The sequence below is a fragment of the Harpia harpyja genome, chromosome 24, assembly GCF_026419915.1.
Source record: "Harpia harpyja isolate bHarHar1 chromosome 24, bHarHar1 primary haplotype, whole genome shotgun sequence".
In the NCBI taxonomy this organism is placed as follows: domain Eukaryota; kingdom Metazoa; phylum Chordata; class Aves; order Accipitriformes; family Accipitridae; genus Harpia; species Harpia harpyja.
The window spans coordinates 601,395-622,712 of record NC_068963.1 but is presented as its reverse complement, the minus strand read 5'-3'; the positions used below and the strand labels follow the sequence as shown (position 1 = coordinate 622,712).

At 48.4% G+C, this 21,318-nt stretch overlaps 2 protein-coding genes across 2 annotated transcripts; one reads left to right on the top strand and one right to left on the bottom strand.

The window, feature by feature from the left end:
- Window positions 1-1,294: 1,294 nt before the first annotated feature.
- Window positions 1,295-16,179, top strand: LOC128135741 (uncharacterized). Its single transcript, XM_052774803.1, has 15 exons — window positions 1,295-1,522; window positions 1,964-2,074; window positions 2,150-2,252; window positions 2,400-2,467; window positions 2,628-2,698; window positions 3,248-3,330; window positions 3,579-3,690; window positions 3,957-4,097; window positions 4,308-4,408; window positions 4,504-4,649; window positions 5,682-6,119; window positions 6,554-6,664; window positions 7,330-7,400; window positions 15,309-15,411; window positions 16,049-16,179. The coding sequence occupies exons 1-15, from the start codon at window positions 1,336-1,338 to the stop codon at window positions 16,177-16,179; spliced, it is 1,977 nt and encodes a 658-aa protein (XP_052630763.1). The 5' UTR covers window positions 1,295-1,335.
- A 323-nt stretch (window positions 16,180-16,502) lies between these two features.
- LOC128135803 (ubiquitin carboxyl-terminal hydrolase 42-like) lies at window positions 16,503-20,606 on the bottom strand. The gene is made up of 11 exons (XM_052774882.1): window positions 20,436-20,606; window positions 19,642-19,842; window positions 19,090-19,200; window positions 18,912-19,014; window positions 18,697-18,764; window positions 18,466-18,536; window positions 17,834-17,916; window positions 17,474-17,585; window positions 17,067-17,207; window positions 16,752-16,852; window positions 16,503-16,656 (listed from the first exon to the last, which is right to left on the bottom strand). The coding sequence occupies exons 1-11, from the start codon at window positions 20,458-20,460 to the stop codon at window positions 16,503-16,505; spliced, it is 1,170 nt and encodes a 389-aa protein (XP_052630842.1). The 5' UTR covers window positions 20,461-20,606.
- Window positions 20,607-21,318: the final 712 nt, after the last annotated feature.

The following is a 21,318-nucleotide window of genomic DNA, read 5'->3' as shown; positions in this document are numbered from 1 at the left end:
ATAAGAAACAGATGTTGACTCAGTGACTAAATTTCGTATGTTCCTTCTGGAACAATAGTGCTTGGCCATCATCTGCTAAAGGTAAGTGTGGCCTGTTCCACATGTGTGAAATGATCACAGATCCCTGTGTCTGTCTTCAGAGAACCCTTGGATGAATATCCCTCATCTCCCCTCTTCAGTTGAGGCTAAATGTGTCTGGTTTCAACATAGTGATAGGCAGCAACTCTTAAGCTGGAAAAGCTCAGGCATGACAAGAAGCCCACCCTGATCTGATTGATGTGGTAGAAAAGAAGACAGAAAAGGAGCACGGCAAAGGCAGCCGTTAAAATAGTGGCCGAAAGCTGGTCACTCCTGCATCCAAGGTGAGCAAGTGTGGGCTGGAGAGCCCGAGGGCTCTGCTGCTAAGGCTAGCCACAGTCTTTCAAAAGGGCCTTGGTAATTGCTGTCAGCCGGAGTCCTGTGACAGGGACAGTGGGGCCATCAGCCTGCAGCTCGACAGTGGTTACAAGTGCCACTGAAACACTGTTGATGGCGGATGCTGTTCTGTGGGTTGCGTTTGGGGGTTTTTTTAAGCATTTTGTTGAGCTACAGTTATTTCTTTGTGATCAGGTGAGGGGATTGGTGCTGATCTTCTCTTTCTGGAGCACGTCCTGACCTCCTTTGTCATCCAAAGCTTTCCCCTCTGTTCCTGAGAGGAGTGGTGGCCGCAATGGGGAACGACTCCCGTAAGTAATGGCTTCGCCAGCAGGCTTAGCTTTGTGAATCCCCAAAGGCAACGGACGTGGCTGGTGCTCCATCCCTGAATGTGCTGACAACCTAGAGTGAATTCTGGGGCATTTCCTGATAGCAGCCAGACTTAGCCAGGTGCTTCCAATTAGATGCAGGAAAACGCTCCTCTGTCACTCCTCTGCCACTAGTACAAGACTTTGAAAGATGACCTTGCTCGTAGAAAGATCTGACATTGGTTGGGTTACCTTCTGCTAGATACTTGCTTGTTTTCATCAATTTACAATCAGGAACAGGGGAGACTTGACCTGATAATCCAATTCAAGTCTCGAGAGGGAAAGGAAGGTAGCCGTGGGCACAGAAATCGGAGTGTGGGCTTGTTGGACTTTTGGCAAAATAAGCAGGGGAACAGCCTATTTTCCAAAACTGTTTCTTGACCAGTAAATATCAACGGCAGCATTAGGCTTCCCCCAGTGTTTCCGGGCTGGAGGTTAGAGCTGGTTGTCCTGGGTGCTCCTGTACAGAACTCGACTTTTAAAAATGCTTTTGTGCAACAAAATCGTGTCATCTCTTTTCAAATGTCATTTCCCTGCAGTCATTGCCAAGGGAATGGCTCCACAACAAAGGATCCTCTTTCCCCCGGAGAAGATTTGCATGGATTGGCAGCAAAGACAGAGAGCTGGAGCGGGACTGCACAACATGGGCAATACGTGCTTCCTCAACTCCGTCCTGCAGTGCCTGATGTACACAGCCCCTCTGGCCAACTACCTGCTCTCTCGTGAGCACAGCCAGTCGTGTGAGTACTTTTAGGAACATTTCCTGGTACATCTGTTGGGCACTTCCCCAGGATTCCCAGCATCTGGAATTTGATTTAGGAGAAAAGCAGCCCTTCTTTGTCAACCCCATGAGGAGCTGTTCTTTGAACGCTCAGGCCTGGAAGCCACTTGTCTTATCTAGGCGTGTTCATCTTCAGATAGGCACTTCTTTCTAGCCCCGGGTCTTGGTCCCTATTCCTGCAAGTCAAACTCTCTTTGCTTACTGCACAGAAAACTTCTGTCAGTTAAGCATCCCTCTGAAGAAAGTTTTCTACGCACTAAAATGTCCCGGGCTTGTTGGGACGTTGGCACCTTGGGAGGAGTGGAGACTGTTCTTAAAACTTCAGGATCTCCATGAGGTTTCCCATCGCTATGGCTATTTTGCTAACCTGAGGAGCTTGCTTCCCTCCCTCCCTCTTCAGGTCGTCAGCAAGACTTCTGCATGATGTGCGTAATGGAAGCGCATGTTAACAAGGTCCTGCATTCCTCAGTCAGTGCCATCCAGCCTAGCGCTGTCATCAACGTCCTCACACGTAAGTCATTTCAGGTGCTTTTACAGGTTTTCTCCCCTTCTTGTAGGAGAGAATTACTAACTTCTTCTTTCTTAGGAATAGGAGAACATTTCCAGCTTGGCAGGCAGGAAGATGCCCACGAGTTCCTACGCTTTACTGTCGATGCCATGCAGAGAGCTTGTCTGAGTGGAAGCAGCGAGTAAGCACAAGCAAATTACCTTTTCAATGTTCCCGAGCCCTTTGGACTCCTTGGTGTACTCCCACCAAGGAAAACCTATGCCCAGGGCTTTCAGACAAAGCAAGACTCTTGGAGGAGATCACTCTCTGCCTTACCATTTATTTCCAGATTGGACATGTCTTCTCAAGCAACTACCATCATCCATCAAATATTTGGGGGCTTTCTGAGATCCAGAGGTACTTTTCCGCAACTATTGCTCAACTTGGAATTGTCTGTGCCCTTCTGTTGGCCTGTGATAAAGAGCCGATCGTGTGACTGGCGTAGTAGGTATGAAGGACGGAAAGTGGCACAGCCAGTGACTTCCCCTATCGCTGAGCATTTTGATTTGCCTTCCAGTCACGTGCTTGAGCTGCAGAGCAGTTTCCGATTCCTACGAGGCTTTCCTGGATGTCCCTTTGGATATAAAAGTAAGAGGGTTTATAGCTGTGTTTCAAGCCATCCCAAGGCCCCTGTAGCTTTCCGGAATCCATGCGGTTGACTTAAAAACGTATACTGCGAACACAAGAGAGCTTGGTGGAGGAGGGTCGGAAGTGGAATGAGCTGTGTCCTTCTGGGGAGGCCATGGCAGTGGTCTCCTTGTAGGTGCTGGCTTTAAGCTGGACAAGTACGAATTATCCTCTCTGCACCCTTGACGTACTCTCATCCTTCTTCCTTTTGCCCTCCCTCAGCACCCCATCTGGCTCCCAGGCTGATGGGTTGTATCGTTTTCATTATTGATGACCCTGCGGTGCCACAGGGAAGTAGCTCCCGATAGCCCCGGGAATCCCTCAGGAATTCAATTCCCTGAGGGAAATGTTCAGCATCATACCCTCTTTCTGCCTCCTTCTGGACACTGCTTGCGGGTTCACAGTGCGCCTCCTCAGCGTCAGCTGCCTGGGTCTTCTTGTCAACTCCTAGTAAGTGTTTGGGCAAGGGCATTGCCCGCAGCTCACTGCTCTCCTTTCTCACTCCTCCAGGCAGCCTCTTCTGTCACTGCAGCTCTGGAGGACTTTGTGAAACCGGAGCAGCTGGATGGTGAAAACTGCTTTAAATGTAGCAAGTAAGATGATTACTAGCGACACAGTAGTACTAGGTCCTGCGGGAAGGGGCTGCATGTCATTGAGCAGAAGTCATCATTTCACATAGGCTTAATGCACGATAATGAGACGCAGCTTTTTTTTAATATGGCCTTATGGTACTGAATAGCCTTAAAATAGTGTAAGGATGTGTGAGACATGAAAGCTTGTCTGGTCTTCTTGGGGGAAAATTGGGTGCATTTCAGCACTTGGCTCTGTGCTTGCTTTCAAGATGTGACAAGATGGTTGCCGCCTCCAAGAGGTTTACAGTCCATTGCGCGCCCAAGGTTCTCACAGTGTGTCTGAAGAGGTTTGAAGGCTGCACCGGCAGGAAGATCAGCAAGGTGTGTATGCCACTGGAGGGCAACTTTCCCTTCCCGGAGCAGGAGATTTCCCAAAGCAGTACGCTCTTTCACAAGCTGTTCATGTTGGGTTTTTCGTGTTCCCTTCCGAGGAGAGGAGAGTTCTGGTGAGAAGACAAGCATGTACTCTGCTCCGACAGAGCTGCTTTGGCTGGGAACAGTTTCCTGCCAGCCAAACCATGCCATGTTGAAGGCTATTTCATGTAGTACTTCAGGATCGTTTCTGAGCCCTCCTGGTCTCCCTGTAGGTTGTGGAGTATCCCGAGTACTTGGATCTTCGGCCATACATGTCCCAGACAGCCGGAGAACGGCTCCTCTACACCTTATATGCTGTCTTGGTGCATCATGGTGACAGCTGTCATGCAGGACACTATTTCTGCTACACAAAGGTAAAGAGCAACTTCCTTCCTAGCAGGGAAAAAATGTGTGCTGGGGAAGACAAAGCTTCCCGGCAGTGTAACTGGTGGCCAAGGTTTGGAGGGAGAAGGTCTCCTTAGGGGCTGGATTGGATTTGTGTTGGTGTAGTCTTGGTTCTCCGCCTGTGTTTTTGTGGAGAAACCATGCGGTTCATCTCCAGAGACTGATGCCTTTCTTTGCAGGCCAGCAATGGACTGTGGTACAAGATGAACGATATGGCTGTGAATGGTTGTGGCATCCAGACAGTTCTCAGGCAGCAAGCCTATTTACTGTTTTATGTCAGGTGATGACAAGTATTAAAATGTGTTCAGAATACGTTTCCTTTTCCTGGCTTTGCTATTTTTCTTCTCCTCCTGCATGCTTCTCTTCCTGTTGTAGGAGACAATTATTACCTGCATCCTTCAGTGCTGTTGAATGTGAACTACCCCACGTCAGTCCTTATCTTCCCTTGCTGGGCTTCAGGCTGCTGCCCTGGTGTAAAGTGCTACTTGTCTGCTGTCTGAAGCTGGCTAATGTAGAGAAGAGTAGTTAAAGGGGGCCTACAGGAAAGATGGGGAGGGACTCTCTATCAGGGAGTGTAGTGATAGGATGAGGGGTAACAGTTTTAAAGTGAAAGACGGAAGATTTAGATTAGATGTTGGGAAGCATTTCTTTACGGTGAGGGTGGTGAAACACTGGGAGAGTTTTCCCAGAGGGGTTGTGGATGCCCCCTCCCTGGAGGTGTTCAAGGCCAGGTTGGATGGGGCTTTGAGCAACCTGGTCTAGTGGAAGGTGTCCCTGCCCATGGCAGGGGGGTTGGAACTAGATGATCTTTAAGGTCCCTTCCAACCCACACCATTCGATGATTCTATGATTCTATGAAATGGAGGCCGTAGGGATGATAAAGACGAGGACTTGCTCTGACAGGGGCAGACCTGGTGGGTAGACCCCAATCAATTTTCCCATTTGTAGTCCTGGTTACGTCTTCTGTCAGTTGTAGAAACCACTCCAAGAAAATGACTGAACCCCAGAGAAAGCTGCAAGAACAGCCCTAAATGCAGATCACTCTTTTTTTTCTCCAGGCGCTCTGATTTGAAAACGGGAGAAAGGGTGCCTTCCTCACTGGCACCAGCATATGCCTGTTCCTCCCTCAGTCAATGGGGGGCTGACAGCAAGCAGGAGGATTCTGTGGGACCACAGGGTCTGCCTCCTAGGACTAAGGTAACCTGGGGAGGTGGGTCAGGGCACCAGCTGGACAGCAGATTTCTTTCTGGGATCTTGGCATTGCTCTCTTCTCCCACCCATGCTGCAGCTTTCTTCACAGCCGCAAGGCTGCTCCCTCTCAAAGCATCCCACCTCGATCCACCCCATTTGTCCACCTTTGGCCCTTCTGCCTTTGCAGCCCTCCAGGAGAGCCTTTGGGAGGCCCTTAGCTGTCCCCTCCCACAGCTTCTGGGGTTTCCCCACTGTTCAGGTCCTTTCCGGAGGAAAGGGCAGGACCTTTGCACAGCTCTCTTTGCAGGACACGGCGGTGGGCATGGAGGACTCTCCAGAGGACAGCAGCTCCTCTGCACCAGCCAGCACCAGCCAGCTAACCCAGGCAGGTGCACGGGAGGCATCTGCAGGCTGGCCAGGCAGGCTCAGCATCGCCTCCTATGTGGGCTCCTGCTTGCATCGCTTCTTCTGCGGCTGCCTAAGGCTGGTGTCCAGAAGGAAAGCTGCGTGCCCGGTCCGCTCTCCACCATTTGCCCCTCTGCACGCTGTGCAAGAAGACAGCAACAAAGAGGAGCAGGGATTCAGCCCTTCTTCCCGCTGCCAGAGGAACGGTGCCAGGGAGAGGGCCCGGAGCAGATCCCTGCAGTGGGGAAGAGATGTCCGCAGCTGGTTGGTGGACACCACAGACTACGACCACTCAACAGGGAGGAGGAGGAGGAGGAGAACTAGTCCTCCAAGTCGTGATCACGCTCCCAGGGATGATGCTGCTCCAGGGCCCTCCAACGGCACCTCCCAGTCAGGTCCTGCACCCAGTGCTGCTCGGGAGCAAACCCTGCCAATGCAGAAGCAGAGCAGATCCCTGCAGCAGGGCTACGCTCTCCGCAGCCGGGTTTTGGAGACCACAGACTACCACCGCTCAGCGAGGAGGAAGGGGAGGTGGAGAGCAAGTCCTCCACGTCATGACAGAGCCCCAAGGGATGATGCAGCTGCAGGGCCCTCCAATGCCAGCTGCAAGCGGGCTCCCACACCCAGGGCTGCTCGGGAGCACGCTCAGCTGTGGCAGAGAGAGCGGAGCAGATCCCCACATCGGGGCTATGACCTCTGCGGCCGCTTTGTGGACACCACCGAGTGTGACCCCTCAGCAGGGAGGAGGAGGGTTTCAGCACCCCAGAGATGCACATTAGGCTTGCTTGCTTCCCTCCTCCCTTCCGTCCTTCTTTCCCTCCCTCTTCAGGTGCAGAGGAAGGCTTCTGCATGATGTGCATGACAGTAGCGCACATTGAGGAGGTCCTGTCTTGCTCGGGTAGTGCCATCGAACCTACGTCTCTCGTCAATGAGCTTCCATGTAAGTCATTTCAGAGGGTTTCATTTGGAGGTATTTTTGATTTCTGAAGCACCCAGTGTGTCACTCTTTTTGCCGTGTTTGTGTTAAGGAGGAGAGCTTTTTTAGAAAGGTAAGTTTTCTTTCTTTTTTCTCTGAGATCACTGTGAAATCCTTCTTTCTTAGGAATAGGAGAACATTTCCAGCCTGGCACCCAGGAAGACGCACATGAATTCTTCTGCTATGCTGTGGGTGCCATGCAGAGAGCTTGTTTGAGCAGAAACAGCAAGTAAGCATAAGCACGTGACTGTTGAAATACTCCCTAGCCCTTTTTACGACTGTCAGTGAAAACCTCTGTCCGGGGCTTTCCTAACAAGGAGAATTCTTGCAAGAGCTAACTCTGCCTTCCACCTTGTGAGCTCCAATTACCATTTCTTTCCAGCTAGGACACATCTTCTCAGGCTAGCACGCTCATTCATCAGGTCTTTGGAGGATCTCTGAGATCCAGAGGTACTTTTTAAAACTATTCCTGTCCTTAGAATGATCTGTGGCTCTTTCTCTGTTTGTGGTAAACAGCTTCTGGGATGCGGCAGTATGTCCAGTGTGTTGAAAGCAGTATGTCTTGGTCACTGAAATGGACAGAGTTAGTCTCCTTCCCAACCTGAGAAGCATTTCTCTTTCCCTTCCAGTAACGTGCTTCAGCTGCAAAGCCATTTCAGACACCTACGAGGCATTCCTTGATATTCCCTTGGATATCAAGGTAAGATGTTTTGAAATTGTGGTGCAAAATGTTTCCAGGCCCCTGCAGGGCACCTAGTTTATCTCCAGGAAGCTCCGTGGAATTCAACCTGTGGCTGTTACCACACAAGAGCTTGGTGCTGGATGGGAAGGGAAATGTGCTTGTGTGCTTCTGCTGTGGAAGCTCTGTAAATGGTCTCCCTGTGCTGGGTGTCAGCTGGGCACAGTAAGGATGGTATCTACAGCCGTGATGACGCTGTCATACCACCCTGCTTTGGACTCCCTCAGTGCGCCCCTGGTTGCTGTGCGGATGGCTTGGATTGCTTTTGCTCTTTTGGACCATGCGTCCCACAGGCAAATCTGGTACCGCCCAGGGGTAGCTGTTTATTGGGAGGTCATATAGTTTTATTTTAATGTATTGTTCTGTATCCGGGTGCTGTTGCTTAATTTAGGTCTATCTATAGAGTATAATTATGCTGTTTCCACCCTTATATGTATAGACACACAAACACACACATGCACACACACAAAATATGCCTATATCTGTATACACACATGGATCCTTTCAAATATGTGTTATTATTTTCAAGGTATTTACTGTGTACTTAAAACTGTCAGCTAACAATTCAGCTATAGCTGAAGTAAAATCACTCACGTTTTTTCCATGAAATAATCTCTTCGAATTTTACGGTTTGGTTTCCAATAGGTCAGTTACAATTTAGAAAAGACAGAATCATGGGGAAAACAAATTTAAAATGGAAATAGAGTCTTAAAAATAAGTATTTATTTCCAATGTTTTGTTGTTGTTAACTGCCTATTTTTATACAAAGCCTAAAACTTTCTTACCAACTCTGATAAATGTGGAGGAGAGACTCTAACTGCAGACTGATAAGCTGTTTTTCAGGAGCTGGTTATTATACTTGTTAGAGTCTTGATGAGAATATCATACCTAGGTGTACGTTAAGACTCCAGGATATACACTTCCTATGTTTATGAATATTTTATAGACATCAAGGTTTTAAGTCTGTATACTCATGTGTAAGTACACTATTGAAATCTAGTATAGTAGAGCGCAGAAGATGTGCGTTATCAGGAGGAGAAGCGTTTTTATTTAGAAGAAACATATTTTCAAGCCCAAATTGTGTCTTCGTTTAGAGAAGCTTTTCTAATTTTTAGCTGCCTGACTCACCATATGGTCAAATCACGGTGTCCACTGTAGCTGACGTGGATGAATAGTAGGCTGAGTGGAGCTAACTTTGGCCTCTCTCACTTAAAACATTGTATTGCATCGTCTGTCACTTCATAGCATAAAAGTTGATAAAGATATGCATGAGGCAGAAGTAATTGACTTAACCTTCCTTTTATTAATCTGATACCTTTAAGTAGTTTTCCAGGTCTTTATTCCCAGATGTGCACAGACTGAAGTACATGCATGATTACAACTTGTTCCATAGTTTGTTCTGTAACTAAATATGACTGTTCACAAATGTACCTTTAGATACACTCAGAGGCCTTTGTGTTAGTGCCAATGAATCAATTGCCTACGCTCTGCTAACTCCGATGCCAAAGTTGGGGTCTCTTTCACTCCTGCTCCTACCCGCTTGCTTCATCTTCGTCCGTCTTTAATAAATGTTTTATTCTGAGTGGAGAAGTGAGACCTGAGTCACATCTCTCACACTTGCTCATTTCATCTGAGTCAAAAGTGTTTCACAGTTACTTTATTCTTTTTCTCAATTTGCCCCAAACTGTGAAGTGTAACATAATGCAACTCTCTGCTTTAAATAGAAAAAAGATGCCTTTAGTAGACCATGATTACAAAAAACTCAGCTGATCTGTACTTGAAGTGCAGTTCTCTGCCCCAACACTCCAGGTGATAGTTTCATAGAAAATATGGCAAATGAGGAACACTGGATGCAACTCCCTGTATTCCCCATTTGTTTTTTTATGGCAAAAGGCTGTTTAACTTTGTTAGAAAGGAAAGTGTAAATGAATCAATTAAAACTCTTCCTTCTAATCCAGCAGAGTGCCTTGATTTTTCAGCACGATAATCCTGACCCTGTCAGGCCTCATATTTATGATTGGCAATGAGCATTGGCAGAAACAAAGCATTAGAGAAAATGTCTTCTTGAAAGCCTGGAAACTTTAACTTAAAGAATAGTTCAACTGTCATACCATGCTAGTTTGAATGGCCTTAGTAATACATTGCAAGTGTTTTATATGGCCTATAAATGACAACCTATAAAGATAGGGAGAGCAATAAACAAACATGTACTACTGTTGCAGAAGTACTTCCTATGTCACAGTTATCTTCCACATCACATACAAAAACTTTTTTCACTCTGCTGTAGTAAGATGCTGGCAGTCTCAAATGTGAAAAATCATGAGTCCAGCAAAGCAAAATAATGAGACTTTAAGCTCATGATCCTTGAAACAAAACCGTGATTTGCCTTCTAGTAATTAAGACGGAATATACTTGTTACAGAGATAGAAGACTATCTGTGTAACAGTTACATAGACGGTTACGTAGATAGAAGAGGTAAATAACTTCTAGTGAGAGTCTTAAAGAGTTGCAGATCAAAAGATGACTGGAAAAAGCATGTAGAAATCTTTGGAAAAGAGAAAATGTAACACAGTAAAAGGCATAGCAGAAATTAAAAACTGAAGTCGAAGAAATTGTGTTTCTGTTTTTTTTTCTTCCTTTGAACTGTGGGAGTGACTAAGCTTTGGAATAAACTGTCAAAGGAAATGATGACTGTCTAGACGCTCTCAGGTAGGAGCCTTTATGTTTCCAAGACGTTCAATTTGGTGCTGAGATACATAGATGAAAATGGCCATTGCATGCAGGAGGTTGGAGTAGATGATCTTCCTTTGGTGTACCTGACCCTCCAAGCCTTTGTACAGGCACACAGAGTATGGTGTCGTGGTTTAACCCCAGCCAGCAACTAAGCACCACGCAGCCGCTCGCTCACTTCCCCCCCACCCAGTGGGATGGGGGAGAGAATTGGGGGAAAAAGTCAAACTTGTGGGTTGAGATAAAGACAGTTTAATAGGACAGAAAAAGAAGAAAATAATAATAATGCTAATAATAAAAGAATTAGAATATGCAAAACGAGTGATGCACAGTGCAATTTCTCACCACTCGCTGACCAATGCACAGTCAGTTCCCGAGCAGCGATCCACCCCAGGCCAACTCCCCCCAGTTTATATACTGGGCATGACGTCACATGGTATGGAACACCCCGTTGGCCAGTTTGGGTTAGCTGTCCTGGCTGTGTCCCCTCCCAACTCCTTGTGCCCCTCCAGCCTTCTTGCTGGCTGGGCATGAGAAGCTGAAAAATCCTTGACTTAGTAGAAATACTACTTAGCAACAACTGAAAACGTCAGTGTGTTATCAACATTCTTCTCATACTGAACCCAAAACATAGCACTATGCCAGCTACTAGAAAGAAAATTAACTCTATTCTGGCCGAAACCAGGACATATGGCATGCCAAAATCCTCTTCAGTCTGACTACAAGTACAAAAAAGCATTAGAAATACCACGCTTAAGTCCCTCTGGATTAGTATTTCATCTGCTTGTGTTGTGAATACTGAAGGACTGCATCTGAAGTGGAGAGATGCTTTTTTCCAGTTTTATCCTTTTGCTTCCATCAGGCAGCAGATTAGGGCTGAGACAGGGCAACTCCAGCCCACCAAGTTTATTATCCAGTTATATACTCACCCACCCCAAGTTTGCCGAATTCCTTTGTTATGGCTGTTTATAGCTCTTGCCTCCACAGTCTTCCATGGCTATGAGTTTGAGTTGCACTGTGTAATTGAGTCTTGGCGGGGAAGTGGAACTCTTCTCCCCCCACTCCACCCCCACCTTTTCTTTATTTTAAACCTGTTATTTGATTGTTTCTTTAGGTTTCAACCAGTTCTTGTTTTGTAAGAAATAGTGAATAATCATTGGGGTATCGCTATTCATAATTTCACATCTATTTTACAGCTCTCATACAGAAACAGTCTGGCATCGTGGGTTGTTCTTCTTGTCGTTGACTGTCTGCTCGTCAGATCCTCTTCATTTTGAGGTGGGGTGATCTGGTTCGTGCATGATGTGAGAGAACATGGGGAATTAATGAGGTATAATCGTACAAGACCAAAACTTAGTTATTCCCTGTCAAATCAGCTGATAAGAGCAGTCCATTTTATTCAAGTGATGTATCCAAATGTGACTTCATCCTGAGACATGCTCATCAGCGAGTTTCTCTCTTCACTGTAATGGCTATATATCTCATCACGTGATGGGAGATTGTGTGCAGCCTCTTACATGTCCTTCCTCATCCTCTTACAAGCACACATGCCACTTTTATGTGAGCGGACATTCATCCATCGTACATCAGTAAACTAGAGCAGGCATCATCATGGTATGCCTGTTTATAGGTAAGTGAAGAGAGAAGAGCTGTGATCAGTCCATAAACATTATGACAGGGAGCAAGATGTGTGAATAATTCATGCAGCCCCAGCTTGCCTTTATATCTGAAAAAGAGGACAAGAGGGAGGAAGCTGTAGCTACATGCAGAAGGACTTATTCCAGGGAGCCAAATCCAGTACGTAATTTGGGGCACCTCAGTTCCAAATGACCTTTCTGCCTCGGAAGAAGTATTGCATTGTTTAAAGTTTTTTTGTCATTGCTGTGTTTTGTATAGGAGCATAGGTAAAAGTTTGAATTGTGATTGCTTCCAGGAGTTTTAAGTAAAACAGTAAAAGCTCTGTTTGAAGACGAAAATAAGATTTGGCAATATTGCTGACAGAAAAAAATTAAGCTTTCAACAGTGTATTTAGGCAACAAAGAGAATTTATTTTATAATTAAATATAAACGCACCACTTTTCCTCAACTAAGCGTGCTAAACAACCTGGAATACACTTTGCATATCAAAAATACGTGACTGTTCTGATCTGTTAAGCAGTTCAAGAATCATAAACTAAAGAAGTTAAATTTGTAATTCTAAGAGTTCTTTTGGCTTACGTTCTTTTATTTACTCAGTTGTATATCCCAAATAAATGTATTAAGTCAGTAGTTACTCTGGGCTTGCACTAATGTGAAAACAGAACGCGATCCATATTTTTGTCCCAATCTGCAGACTTAGGTGCAGAGCCACACCTAGAAAGAAACAAAATACGTAGCCAACATCCCCAGTACAAATCTCAAGCCATTACTCTTGGTTATACTTTTGGGTAACAGATCAAGGGTCTGATTCTTTAGGGGCAACAAAGGGGGAAAAAGAGCAACAAGCTGCTGAGGGCCGGATCCCGTGAGCCAGCGGGACGGCACTCAGGACGTCCGTACCTAACCTTTAGGCACTGAGTGAGACCCTGGGTAGCAGCAGCCTAGTGCAAAGCAAGACCGCGTGCTGCATCGGGCATCTGGTAAAACTTGCCGGGTGGCTTTGAACTTCTGGTAGAAACTGTGCTGGAATGACGGATCCCCATTTCCTAGGCAAGCATTCAGGACACTAAACCATAGATAAAAAGTGGCCACTGGCCCCCTCCACTAAGTGGATTTTTTTAGATGGAAGCGCCTGTTGCACCTTGCACAAAACTCAAGCTTGTCAGGCTGTGTGAAATGCCTTCAGAGCGTGCCAGCGTAATCAGCTTCTTGGGGAGATTCCCCTTGGCGACCCTTCTTCATGAGTCCTGGAGAATGGTACGTGTGCAGTGGGTGCCAGGATGCACTACTTTTTCAAACTGGTAAGCAAGCATAGTTAAGTATAGCGAAATGTCATAGCTGAGGGGAGTGAGCACGGTTAGACAGAAGATGCAGCTCCAGCTTGTTTTGTCATCCAGGCAAACGTGGCCAGATCAAGTGCTGTTTTGTGTGGCATGAGATAAAAGTATGTTAGATGTGTCTTTGGTGTACATCAGATGCTTCCTATTATAGGTCAGAAAAAACCTATTAGAACAGTCCCTTACTTACAGGACTGATTTTATAGAGTTAACGAAGCCATGGGTGGCTGAAAGTACAAGGACCCACTTTACATTTGTTGGAGCTCATGCTGGTGGGGTCCTGGGTCACGGCCGCTGGTCTGAGGTCTCCCATCTGACCTCGCTGTAATTCCTACATGGGGTGCAGGCTACTGACAGTATTGAAGGGCTATTATTTTTCATAGCAGTGTTGGATCTAGTAACATTGTGTCCAAAACCACTGGGCAAGTCCCTGGTCCAAACAGATCAATGATTTTTTACTTTTTCCTCCCCTAAGAAGTTGAGGCCCTGCTTTAAAAGATCTTTAAAAGATCCTGACCTCAAAATGGCAATAATTTGGGCACAGGCGACGGGTCAGGTCATTTGTTTTAGTGTTCTCTTAAAACCCAAGGCAGGTGTTTTATCTATTCCAAAACTATTTTTCTCTTCTCTTCACATTCCTCCCCCAAAAGAGAAAAAAAAGCCTGGAGTAGTCCCATTCCTTGTCCGAAAGCTGCTCTGTGCCTGCCTGACACCAGACACAATCCACACAGAGAGCAATCAGAGCCAAACCCTGCACTTCCATTGGGACAGTAGCCTTGGAAAACTTCTTTGCTGGGTTGCTTGGAGACCTGTAACTGCAACAAAACCTCCCTGACAGGTAGACTAGAACACCAATTTGTTGCCAATTAAAAAGGGAGCAGGAGAGCAGCAATAACCCCAAACGAGAACATCTTCCCCCAGCCCGTTCAGCCCGTTGCAGTCCCGCTCGCTGTCGGCTCGTCCAGCCCACTTCCGTTCGAGTGACTTGAACTCCATCTTTAAAAAGACGAGACTGCAAGATGGGCACACGCAAACACACTGCTTTCAAAATCCCACAATGTAAACTTCTCGGACTGGGTATTTCCACCAATTGCCGCAAAACCTACAGAGAAGGACACACCCCATAAATTCCACAGGCAAGGCCAACGAGTCTTTTTAATTCTGGCTTTGGCTTTTCTGCCTGCTGGGTGCAAATGAGTGCTGTTTCTGCAAGGCGATCCCAAAAGCTGAACACGGATTAAAGCTCTTCCTTGAGGGACCTGTGGGCAGGCAGGCCAGCCGGCAGAGCTGTCCAAGTCTCTGGAAGGTCTCTCTGAGCTCTTCCTGGCCAGAGGCAGCTCTGGGAGGAGGGACAGGGTGGGCTGCTGGTGCCCTTTGTGCAGCTTGGTCCCTGCTGCGGGAAGTTTTGATGCTTCCTGGATTCCTGGATTCCTCTCCGGCACTGCCGCAGTCAGACGCCATGCTCCTCCCTCATCCAGGTCGACAATCTGCCCCTGTCACCATCTCAGCACCCCCGAGTGATTGCCTGATGTGCATCTCCGCGGTGCTGAAACCCTCCTCCTCCCTGCTGAGCGGTCACACTCGGTGGTGTCCACAAACCGGCCGCAGAGGTCATAGCCCCGATGTGGGGATCTGCTCCGCTCTCTCTGAAACAGCTGAGCGTGCTCCCGAGCAGCCCTGGGTGTGGGAGCCCGCTTGCAGCTGGCATTGGAGGGCCCTGCAGCTGCATCATCCCTTGGGGCTCTGTCATGACGTGGAGGACTTGCTCTCCACCTCCCCTTCCTCCTCGCTGAGCGGTGGTAGTCTGTGGTCTCCAAAACCCGGCTGCGGAGAGCGTAGCCCTGCTGCAGGGATCTGCTCTGCTTCTGCATTGGCAGGGTTTGCTCCCGAGCAGCGCTGAGTGCAGGAGCCGACTGGGAGGTGCCGTTGGGGGGCCCTGGAGCAGCATCATCCCTGGGAGCGTGATCACGACTTGGAGGACTAGTTCTCCTCCTCCTCCTCCTCCCTGTTGAGTGGTCGTAGTCTGTGGTGTCCACCAACCAGCTGCGGACATCTCTTCCCCACTGCGGGGATCTGCTCCGGGCCCTCTCCCTGGCACTGTTCCTCTGGCAGCGGGAAGAAGGGCTGAATCCCTGCTCCTCTTTGTTGCTGTCTTCTTGCACAGTGTGCAGAGGGGCAAATGGTGGAGAGCGGACCGGGCACGCAGCTTTCCTTCTGGACACCAGCCTTAGGCAGCCGCAGAAGAAGCGATGCAAGCAGGAGCCCACGTAGGAGGCGATGCTGAGCCTGCCTGGCCAGCCTGCAGATGCCTCCCGTGCACCTGCCTGGGTTAGCTGGCTGGTGCTGGCTGGTGCAGAGGAGCTGCTGTCCTCTGGAGAGTCCTCCATGCCCACCGCCGTGTCCTGCAAAGAGAGCTGTGCAAAGGTCCTGCCCTTTCCTCCTGAAAGGACCTGAACAGTGGGGAAACCCCAGAAGCTGTGGGAGGGGACAGCTAAGGGCCTCCCAAAGGCTCTCCTGGAGGGCTGCAAAGGCAGAAGGGCCAAAGGCGGACAAATGGGGTGGATCGAGGTGGGACGCTTTGAGAGGGAGCAGCCTTGCGGCTGTGAAGAAAGCTGCAGCGTGGGTGGGAGAAGAGAGCAATGCCAAGGTCCTAGAAAGAAATCTGCTGTCCAGCTGGTGCCCTGACCCACCTCCCCAGGTTACCTTAGTCCTAGGAGGCAGACCCTGTGGTCCCACAGAATCCTCCTGCTTGCTGTCAGCCCCCCATTGACTGAGGGAGGAACAGGCATATGCTGGTGCCAGTGAGGAAGGCACCCTTTCTCCCATTTTCAAATCAGAGCGCCTGGAGAAAAAAAAGAGTGATCTGCATTTAGGGCTGTTCTTGCAGCTTTCTCTGGGGTTCAGTCATTTTCTTGGAGCGGTTTCGGCAACTGACAGAAGACGTAACCAGGACTACAAATGGGAAAATTGATTGGGGTCTGCCCCTGTCAGAGCAAGTCCTCGTCTTTATCGTCCCTACGGCCTCCATTTCATAGAATCATAGAATCATCGAATGGTGTGGGTTGGAAGGGACCTTAAAGATCATCTAGTTCCAACCCCCCTGCCATGGGCAGGGACACCTTCCACTACACCAGGTTGCTCAAAGCCCCATCCAACCTGGCCTTGAACACCTCCAGGGAGGGGGCATCCACAACCCCTCTGGGAAAACTCTCCCAGTGTTTCACCACCCTCACCGTAAAGAATTTCTTCCTAATATCTAATCTAAATCTTCCCTCTTTCACTTTAAAACTGTTACCCCTCGTCCTATCACTACACTCCCTGATAGAGAGTCCCTCCCCATCTTTCCTGTAGGCCCCCTTTAACTACTCTTCTCTACATTAGCCAGCTTCAGACAGCAGACAAGTAGCACTTTACACCAGGGCAGCAGCCTGAAGCCCAGCAAGGGAAGATAAGGACTGACGTGGGGTAGTTCAGATTCAACAGCACTGAAGGATGCAGGTAATAATTGTCTCCTATGACAGGAAAAGAAACATGCAGGAGGAGAAGAAAAATAGCAAAGCCAGGAAAAGGAAACGTATTCTGAACACATTTTAATACTTGTCATCACCTGACATAAAACAGTAAATAGGCTTGCTGCCTGAGAACTGTCTGGATGCCACAACCTTTCACAGCCATATCGTTCATCTTGTACCACAGTCCATTGCTGGCCTGCAAAGAAAGGCATCAGTCTCTGGAGATGAACCGCATGGTTTCTCCACAAAAACACAGGCGGAAAACTACAGAACCAAGAGTACGCCAACGCAAATCCAATCCAGCCCCTAAGGAGACCTTCTCCCTCCAAACCTTGGCCACCAGTTACACTGCCGGGAAGGTTTGTCTTCCCCAGCACACATTGTTTCCCTGCTAGGAAGTTGCTCTTTACCTTTGTGTAGCAGAAATAGTGTCCTGCATGACAGCTGTCACCACGATGCACCAAGACAGCATATAAGGTGTAGAGGAGCCGTTCTCCAGCTGTCTGGGACATGTATGGCCGAAGATCCAAGTACTTGGGATACTCCACAACCTACAGGGAGACCAGGACGGCTCAGAAATGATCCTGAAGTACTACATGAAATAGCCTTCAACATGGCATGGTTTGGCTGGCAGGAAACTGTTCCCAGCCAAAGCAGCTCTGTCGGAGCAGAGTACATGCTTGTCTTCCCACCAGAACTCTCCTCTCCTCGGAAGGGAACACGAAAAACCCAACATGAACAGCTTGTGAAAGAGCGTACTGCTTTGGGAAATCTCCTGCTCCGGGAAGAGAAAGTTGCCCTCCAGTGGCATACACACCTTGCTGATCTTCCTGCCGGTGCAACCTTCAAACCTCTTCAGACACACTGTGAGAACCTTGGGCGCGCAATGGACTGTAAACCTCTTGGAGGCGGCAACCATCTTGTCACATCTTGAAAGCAAGCACAGAGCCAAGTGCTGAAATGCACCCAATTTTCCCCCAAGAAGACCAGACAAGCTTTCATGTCTCACACATCCTTACACTATTTTAAGGCTATTCAGTACCATAAGGCCATATTAAAAAAAAGCTGCGTCTCATTATCGTGCATTAAGCCTATGTGAAATGATGACTTCTGCTCAATGACATGCAGCACCTTCCCGCAGGATCTAGTACTACTGTGTCGCTAGTAATCATCTTACTTGCTACATTTAAAGCAGTTTTCACCATCCAGCTGCTCCGGTTTCACAAAGTCCTCCAGAGCTGCAGTGACAGAAGAGGCTGCCTGGAGGAGTGAGAAAGGAGAGCAGTGAGCTGCGGGCAATGCCCTTGCCCAAACACTTACTAGGAGTTGACAAGAAGACCCAGGCAGCTGACGCTGAGGAGGCGCACTGTGAACCCGCAAGCAGTGTCCAGAAGGAGGCAGAAAGAGGGTATGATGCTGAACATTTCCCTCAGGGAATTGAATTCCTGAGGGATTCCCGGGGCTATCGGGAGCTACTTCCCTGTGGCACCGCAGGGTCATCAATAATGAAAACGATACAACCCATCAGCCTGGGAGCCAGATGGGGTGCTGAGGGAGGGCAAAAGGAAGAAGGATGAGAGTACGTCAAGGGTGCAGAGAGGATAATTCGTACTTGTCCAGCTTAAAGCCAGCACCTACAAGGAGACCACTGCCATGGCCTCCCCAGAAGGACACAGCTCATTCCACTTCCGACCCTCCTCCACCAAGCTCTCTTGTGTTCGCAGTATACGTTTTTAAGTCAACCGCATGGATTCCGGAAAGCTACAGGGGCCTTGGGATGGCTTGAAACACAGCTATAAACCCTCTTACTTTTATATCCAAAGGGACATCCAGGAAAGCCTCGTAGGAATCGGAAACTGCTCTGCAGCTCAAGCACGTGACTGGAAGGCAAATCAAAATGCTCAGCGATAGGGGAAGTCACTGGCTGTGCCACTTTCCGTCCTTCATACCTACTACGCCAGTCACACGATCGGCTCTTTATCACAGGCCAACAGAAGGGCACAGACAATTCCAAGTTGAGCAATAGTTGCGGAAAAGTACCTCTGGATCTCAGAAAGCCCCCAAATATTTGATGGATGATGGTAGTTGCTTGAGAAGACATGTCCAATCTGGAAATAAATGGTAAGGCAGAGAGTGATCTCCTCCAAGAGTCTTGCTTTGTCTGAAAGCCCTGGGCATAGGTTTTCCTTGGTGGGAGTACACCAAGGAGTCCAAAGGGCTCGGGAACATTGAAAAGGTAATTTGCTTGTGCTTACTCGCTGCTTCCACTCAGACAAGCTCTCTGCATGGCATCGACAGTAAAGCGTAGGAACTCGTGGGCATCTTCCTGCCTGCCAAGCTGGAAATGTTCTCCTATTCCTAAGAAAGAAGAAGTTAGTAATTCTCTCCTACAAGAAGGGGAGAAAACCTGTAAAAGCACCTGAAATGACTTACGTGTGAGGACGTTGATGACAGCGCTAGGCTGGATGGCACTGACTGAGGAATGCAGGACCTTGTTAACATGCGCTTCCATTACGCACATCATGCAGAAGTCTTGCTGACGACCTGAAGAGGGAGGGAGGGAAGCAAGCTCCTCAGGTTAGCAAAATAGCCATAGCGATGGGAAACCTCATGGAGATCCTGAAGTTTTAAGAACAGTCTCCACTCCTCCCAAGGTGCCAACGTCCCAACAAGCCCGGGACATTTTAGTGCGTAGAAAACTTTCTTCAGAGGGATGCTTAACTGACAGAAGTTTTCTGTGCAGTAAGCAAAGAGAGTTTGACTTGCAGGAATAGGGACCAAGACCCGGGGCTAGAAAGAAGTGCCTATCTGAAGATGAACACGCCTAGATAAGACAAGCGGCTTCTAGGCCTGAGCGTTCAAAGAACAGCTCCTCGTGGGGTTGACAAAGAAGGGCTGCTTTTCTCCTAAATCAAATTCCAGATGCTGGGAATCCTGGGGAAGTGCCCAACAGATGTACCAGGAAATGTTCCTAAAAGTACTCACACGACTGGCTGTGCTCACGAGAGAGCAGGTAGTTGGCCAGAGGGGCTGTGTACGTCAGGCACTGCAGGACGGAGTTGAGGAAGCACGTATTGCCCAGGTTGTGCAGTCCCGCTCCAGCTCTCTGTCTTTGCTGCCAATCCATGCAAATCTTCTCCGGGGGAAAGAGGATCCTTTGTTGTGGAGCCATTCCCTTGGCAATGACTGCAGGGAAATGACATTTGAAAAGAGATGACACGATTTTGTTGCACAAAACCATTTTTAAAAGTCGAGTTCTGTACAGGAGCACCCAGGACAACCAACTCTAACCTCCAACCCAGAAACACTGGGGGAAGCCTAACGCTGCCGTTGATATTTACTGGTCAAGAAACAGTTTTGGAAAATAGGCTGTTCCCCTGCTTATTTTGCCAAAAGTCCAACAAGCCCACACTCCGATTTCTGTGCCCAGGGCTACCTTCTTTCCCTCTCGAGACTTGGATTAGCAGGTCAAGTCTCCCCTGTTCCTGATTGTAAATTGATGAAAACAAGCAAGTGTCTAGCACAGAAGGTAACCCGACCGATGTCAGATCTTTCTACGAGCGAGGTCATCTTTCAAAGTCTTGTACTAGTGGCAGAGGAGTGACAGAGGAGCGTTTTCCTGCGTCTAATCGGAAGCACCTGGCTAAGTCTGGCTGCTATCAGGAAATGCCCCAGAATTCACTCTAGGTTGTCAGCACATGCAGGGATGGAGCACCAGCCACGTCCGTTGCCTTTGGGGATTCACAAAGCCCAAGCCTGCTGGTGAAGCCGTTACTTACGGGAGTCGTTCCCCATTGTGGCCATCACTCCTCTCAGGAACAGAGGGGAAAGCTTTGGATGACAAAGGAGGTCAGGACGTGCTCCAGAAAGAGAAGATCAGCACCAATCCCCTCACCTGATCACAAAGAAATAACTGTAGCTCAACAAAATGCTTAAAAAAAACCCCAAACGCAACCCACAGAACAGCATGCGCCATCAACAGTGTTTCAGTGGCACTTGTAACCGCTGTCGAGCTGCAGGCTGATGGCCCCACTGTCCCTGTCACAGGACTCCGGCTGACAGCAATTACCAAGGCCCTTTTGAAAGACTGCATTGCGTGTCACCTGCTCTGAAGAGGACCTGCTGCTTACCTGTGGCTAGCCTTAGCAGCAGAGCCCTCGGGCTCTCCAGCCCACACTTGCTCACCTTGGATGCGGGAGTGACCGGCTTTCGGCCGCTATTTTAATGGCTGCCTTTGCCGTGCTCCTTTTCTGTCTCCCTTCCTACCGCCTCAGTCAGGGCAGGATTCTTGTCATTCTAGGCTGAGCCCAACGCCTCAGACTACACTGCCACCCCCTACTTACCTATCCTAGGATACGGTAAGGAAATAGCAAACAGGAACTCTACCCATAGCCCATCTCTGGCCAGCCTATCAAGGTGTAATAGCTCAGCCTGCAGCTTGGAACGCACAGACCAGCCTGTACTTTCATCCCGTATCTACCTACTCTATGATCTGTCCTGAAAGTCAAATCATAATTACCTTTGAAAGAGGATGGAAGTTGAGAATTGAGCAGTAGATGATAAATGGTTGGAAAAATGTAGGCACGCAAGTAGCAAAGGAAGGAGCTGAGTTATCCCGAAGGCCAGCTCAGCCCAACTAGCTTTTGCTGGCCTGCTTTTCAG